Raw genomic sequence first — 6,616 nt, 5'->3', positions numbered from 1 at the left:
TAAAGTAAAATGTGATACCATACTGAAGGGTCTATAACATAATCCTTTGTGTCACAGTCACAAATACGCCCGACCACTTCGTAAAGGCCATCTTTTGTGAAGACAAATGGCTTGCGGGTGAGATTTAGGATGTCACGCGTGAGTCCCTATGGGGTATATTGTATATTTGTATATAATATACCTACTTTAAAATATATTTGTTCTTTGTACACGAATATAATATACTTATACACATAAGGTCATAAACATATGTCATATAGTAATATACCTAATATGTTAATATGTTAATATGTTAATATGTATATATACCGTAACGGTATATGGACCTTTATATAGGTATTCAAATTTAGTCGTATATTTTTCACAGGGCATAAAATGGTTTAACTCGGTATTTGAACACTCGAAGCAATTCTTTAAAACTGTTGAAATATTTTTTAATATGATAATAAAATGAATATAATAAATGCTATGTTTTCGATTCCGACGAAAATTAAATCAACTTATAGTGTAGTAAACCGACCGTCCGTTTTACTACATTTTTACAAATATGACTAATCATATTTTAATATACTACATAATATGTAGTATATTAGTATATTATACTAGATCGCAGATATAGATTACAAAGGCACGAATAAGCTGTCAACCATCTGACCGCCACATTTGTTGTTTCTACATCGTTTTCACTTTCAACAGTTCCGAGAATCCTAGATGTACGAAGATTACCAAAAGACATTGCTAAATAATCTATTGAAACCCAAGGACGAGATGACAACAACAACTGCGTCGGTACTCTTTTGATCCAACTCTTTGTCTCTACCGTGTACCTATTAGGGGAGACTCTGTATATATATACGAATCTCCGTCCATAGCCAAATTAGAATTAGTTCAGAACTAGAAGTCAGTACGACGTACATATTAGTATTACTAATTTCTCGGGCAGGTGCTTATCGCTCTGTCCTCAAATTTATATATTCAATGTATAACATTATCTTTTTGTAACTTAAATAAATCACTTATAATTATTACGGTGTAACTTGTTACTCTGTCACACATCAACGTCGTCGAACTCAAATATAAACGATAGTGAGGGATCACTACAGTAGGTACCTGTATGGCTGTATTATAATATTAGCATTGATTATAAATACTTGTATTTATAGTCAATGATACTAGTAATAAAATAAATTACTACTTATGTTGTATTACAGTTTCTATTATATATTAATTATATAGGTATATTATGTTATATGTATTATTACTTGCATATTAAATTTAGGCAAACAATAACTATAATATTTTGTTACCAATACACGCAACAGTATAATAATAAACAGGGAGAGGATGTTTATGCATTTATCATATTTTTTAATAACATCTAAATTAATACGGAGTAAGATAGAAATTTGTTTCATAACCTGAAGAATTCAAATTTACCAATTTAATTTTGCATATTTTTGCATATTATTTGTCCGATTTTTACTTGATTGATCATATTTTTTATATTATGCGTCATGTTTTTAGTTCATATTTGAGGTTTTTCGTAATATTCTAATATAGTAATATATTAACGGACTCGTCACGCGTAATTAATAGTTCAAAATATCCCGAAGGTGGCGGGAATGGCCGGTTTTCACCCGCCGCGGCGCTATGTATGGGGTTATTCAAGACATTTCGATTACTGTGCCTTATCGATATTAATACAAAAATAAATATAAAATACCGTTGTCGCCGGAGTCGGTACCGACTATCGAACAATTTCGATAATTGCAGTTGTGTTCTACGTTTCTATATTGTATAAAATTGTATAGGTACCTATTTATTTAAAAATGCCGAAAATTAATTCCAAATCGTCGAGATTTCATAATTTTGTTTTAAACATTGATTATCCAGTGCAATGCTCAATTACTATAGATATGTTTTCAAATCATTTCATGTTCACCTAGTTAGTACTTGGTTTCTAATATCTACCCATGTATATTATTTTCAGATTAACAAACAATTCACCAACAGTTCTTTTTAAAGTTTTAATTTTATGAATAATTATTTTATACCTATATATTTTTAATTTTTAATAAACAAAATAAATTTAAATAAAAATTTTATTGGTGCATATTTTTAATGAATTCTAAGCATATTTTTATACTTTTTAGAGCTTGATTGCATGCATATTGCATATTTTTAAATTTGTTGGAGCATAAACATCCGCTCCCTAATAATAATAAAAAATAATGGGATTGGTATATACCATAGCTAAAATTAACCATGCTAATATGCTATATTATACATGATATCGCATTGGAAATTTGGAAACAAAATATTATGGCCTACGGGCGACATGCCGACATAATATTGATACTGCAATATACGAAACATTCAAAAGTCAACACTGCTGGTGTATAAAAATAAAATAATGAATTATCAATATTATTAATAAAACCGTGGTTCCCGAGATTATTTATTAATCATAAGATATATATTTATACTATAATAAGATAATATACCATATCTCAGTTCGTGTTTAGTACAATTAAAAGTGCGTTCCATAGGCATTGGGCGTGGCTTGACCGGCCGGGCGGTGAGAGTTACTGTATAATATTGTAAAATAGTGGGTACAACATGGACTACAAGTTGTACCAAGAATGCATATTCTCCTAAAATGTGGTAGACAGAGTCTATAGTTATCGCATCGAACAATGACTGTTATTTGACATTTGTTATTGACAAAGAATATAGTCTGTTATAGTGTTATTGTGTACGTCGGTGTATATTATATTATACTCATCTATGGTCGGTGTTCAGTAAATAGTACTCACTGACCAGTCATTGCTTGACGCTTGTTTGGTGTCTTGTGGCGTTAGTTGTTGTTTTGTACCTACGTTGCTCTGTACCTACTCTGCGGTAGTGTGTGAATTTTAGACCAACGTTGTTTTAAACTTCGGGCATTCATCATTCAGCACGAATTACGATGGAATTATTGTAAGTAACTACCTAATTACTCATATGTTATAAGCCTTACAATTCTATATACATTGTTGTAGATTTAAATGGGTTTATATGTTCTACCCGAAGTTTTTTTTAAGTATTTCAAGCAATCAAAATTTGGTTATTCTATTACATACACATCATGGTAAAAATGTAATAACATTTGTATACAATTGACAGCTGTGTTTAATCCTTGCTTCGTTTTAATTACTATTTTGAAACCATTAAAATTTAACAATTAAATCTGTCCACAAAATTATAACTGCACCATTATATTTAAGAGGACACCTTACTCGCATGTGCTATCTTACGACCATACAACATAGCAAATTTGCTTTGATTCAAACCAATTTTGTGTTGGCTTTCATATAAGGGTGAAATTAACCATTATGAAACTTAAAGGTAAGAATATTATCAAGTACATGCTTTTATTGATATTTTAATTTTAAACTGAGATAGGTAACACTATGTAAGCTATTACAATTTTAATGAGCTTAATATTTAAATAATAGCGGAGGATGGTCCATAGATAATATTCTTACCTTTAAATTTGATAATAGATCAATTCACTATATTATAAAGCTAACAACACAAATTAGTTCTTCTGAATACATTTAACAGAGACAATAGATAGGTACTCTTAGATTTCACACGAGGTTTCACATGTTGATATTCGTATGGTTGTCAACAGCTCTATTTTCCATTTAAAAAAGGTTAAATAGTAGCAAGAAGAAATTTTGAAATACTATATAGTACTCAACTTGATTTAATTGAAATTGCAAAAGAGAATATTTTCTTGAAAAAACAATTTGTATTTTATTCATTGTTAACCTGAAATTGTATTTTATAATCTATTGCATTTTGACGTTTGTATTTTTCAGCAAAAATATTTAATATATTTTTTAAGTCTTTTGTACCTAATAAATTTATTATATTTCCTTCAATATGGTATATTGATAAGTTTACAAACATATAACTGGTCGTTGTGCCTCTAAATGATCGTTCACACAAGGAAGAATGAAAAAAGTTATGACATGACTTATTGTCAATGCTGCGGTCAAAAGTTTAAAAAGTTTAAAAATTTGAACAAATATTATTTTGACAATAGGTTGTGGTATCATAAATTTCAAAGCTTTTATGACCCAGCATTATAGCCCCTTAGGTATTCTACACTTACCTATATTTAATATATTTTAGCAAATTAAAATTAGTTTAAGAAAGTAGTAGGTAATCAGAATTTGTTTTATATCCTAATATAATTTTAAAATTTCTGGGTACCTCATGCTTTTAATAAACTCAATATTTTCTCCACATTTTAATTAAATTAAATTGTCAATACCTACACCAATTCTCAGACTTTCTGTAAAAAATCTATTTTTCAGGCCATTAATAACACAATTTATTATTTTAAAACATGCATTTATTCTCTGGTATTCAAAATAAGCTTTTTTTGGTTAACATATTATCATCAGTGGCGTGGTGAACTAAAATTTTTCCAGAGGCAAGTTACAAATAACCCAAGTATTAATGTAAAATAATGTATCAATATAATATAACTAATTATATTTCAGATCGTTATTGACTACCTATTTGAGTATATCATATTTCATTTACTAGTAGACCCATCGGCTTCCACCCACCCCTCTATTTAAGAAAAATCTCAGAGGCAATAGAACTAACCCAGTAATTACTAAAATGTGTTGACTCTTTTTATGTTTTGGAATTTACTAATAAAAATATTTGTGTTTATATTGATGAATATCAAAATATTAAAACTTTAAAAATACCTTTAGTTCAATGAAATGTCAATATTTGTAAGAAATTCTATAATTTCTTTCCAAATTGTAAAGATTGTAGGCTAAAAAATGTGTCTCTGTTATGGCTCAAAGCCTTTACAGACAGCCCCATAAAATACTACGCCCATGGTGTTGAATATCAAATTCAATTTTTATCTTTTTGATGCTACCTAATTATTAAGATTAAATTTGTTTCAACAAATTGTTTTCATTATTTTTATTTTTCTATAGACATTTGGCACCGGAGACCCAAAACTTTCATTGTCCATATAATGCAGCGCATACAATGCCACAAAAGACATTAACCAAACATTTGAATAGATGCCCGGATAAACCACCCCATTTTAGACATTGTATCTACAATATATCACATGTAATGCCTGAAACAGATTTGAAGGTAAAATATAGTCAAGATATACATAGATATTTTTAAATTGTATGTAATAGGTACTCATACAAATTTGATGTTAATTTTAGAATCATGAAGAAAATTGCCCTGATCGGATATTAATTGACGTAGCCATTTATGAAACAGAAGATATGGCGCGTCCAGATTCTAATGTAGAAAATGCACCATTGATAAAGTATGAAGAATCTTGGGATGGTGTAAGTATATTTCCATGCCCCATGAACAAAAGTGTGGCTGAGCAATAGGTATTCACCAAGTATGACACCTTTTTTCTTCAATAATGCAGATATTCATTATATTCAGATAATTTTTAAAATGTTTAAATATATGTAAAGACCATATTTTCAAACTCTTGAAACTTTTTGTATTACTTAAGAAGTGTTCCGCGGAGATACAAACTTCTTTTTTTTCAAATGAGAACATCCCTTTTCAACTGTAAATTATACAGTAAATTGTTTTGAAATTTTTTATGCATCAGAATCAAAATTTGTACGAGTTGTTTTTAAGTTATTTAACAATGTGTTCTAAAGATAAAAGCTTCTTGGTAGTGGGTTTATAAAAAATGGGGGCAATGGTGATTTCAACATTTCAACATCCTTCAATATTAATAATTTGTAAAAAAAAGTCCTAAGTATAATAAATACTATACTCTATTCAGCGAGAGAATGAGCCACGGCTCGATCAAAATCGGTCTGGTTTCGTGAATAACTGTCCAACAACCCACAGCGCCCTTTGACGACCGGCGGCACGTCTTGTTGACGACCATCTTCAGAACACCCAGCGAGGAAGAAATAAGACCTCGGTAATCGTTCGGTCGTCAATCTACATGCGCAGAACCGGCGCGTTCTCTGGCTGGACAGAGTATAGATACAATTTTACGTCTACTTTATTTTTTTGTAAAATCATTTTTAAGGACTATTATTCTTAGTACAAACATTTTGATAACTCAGGAAGTACTCATGTGAATTTTGAATAAGGTACATCAACAATTTCAAAAAAATTATTTACTTAATAATTTACAGTGAAAAATGAAGGCTCTCGTTTGAAAAACAGAAGTTTGGATTACCACAGAACACTCCTTTAATAATAAAAAAATTTCAAGTATTTTAATTTATGGTCTTTGAGGTATATTTAAGAATTCCAAAAATCAGAATTTTAATAAATTCATTATTAAAGGTGAAATGGGGGTGAGCATGCTTGGTGAATCATTCTGTATAATATTTACTATTTTATTTTTTGGCATAAAGAGGATGTAATTTGGGCAAAAGCCTGTAATATATTATAAAATAAATAAATAAATATGTTGTCTCCGCCTTATTAATGCATAATATACCAAAATGTATATCTAGTAGTTCCAATTCTGTGTTGTTAGCTTAAATATTAGAGTGAATTGATCTATTATCAATTTTAAATTAATAAAAAACTT

At 29.4% G+C, this 6,616-nt stretch overlaps 1 protein-coding gene across 1 annotated transcript in view; it reads left to right on the top strand.

Annotated features, from left to right (window-relative positions):
- The first annotated feature begins 2,670 nt into the window (after positions 1-2,670).
- Positions 2,671-6,616, top strand: part of LOC100159398 (CG3893-like) — a 6,586-nt gene continuing 2,640 nt past the window's right edge. Inside the window, exons 1-3 of the mRNA NM_001161927.2 lie at positions 2,671-2,979; positions 5,013-5,178; positions 5,259-5,387. Coding sequence (NP_001155399.1) covers positions 2,969-2,979; positions 5,013-5,178; positions 5,259-5,387 — 306 coding nt within the window. The 5' untranslated portion in view covers positions 2,671-2,968. The remainder of the gene's footprint in view (positions 2,980-5,012; positions 5,179-5,258; positions 5,388-6,616) is intronic.

The sequence above is a fragment of the Acyrthosiphon pisum genome, chromosome X, assembly GCF_005508785.2.
Source record: "Acyrthosiphon pisum isolate AL4f chromosome X, pea_aphid_22Mar2018_4r6ur, whole genome shotgun sequence".
Taxonomy (NCBI): Eukaryota; Metazoa; Arthropoda; class Insecta; order Hemiptera; family Aphididae; genus Acyrthosiphon; species Acyrthosiphon pisum.
Note: the sequence above shows the minus strand (reverse complement) of the source record. Positions and strands in the feature narration are given on the sequence as shown.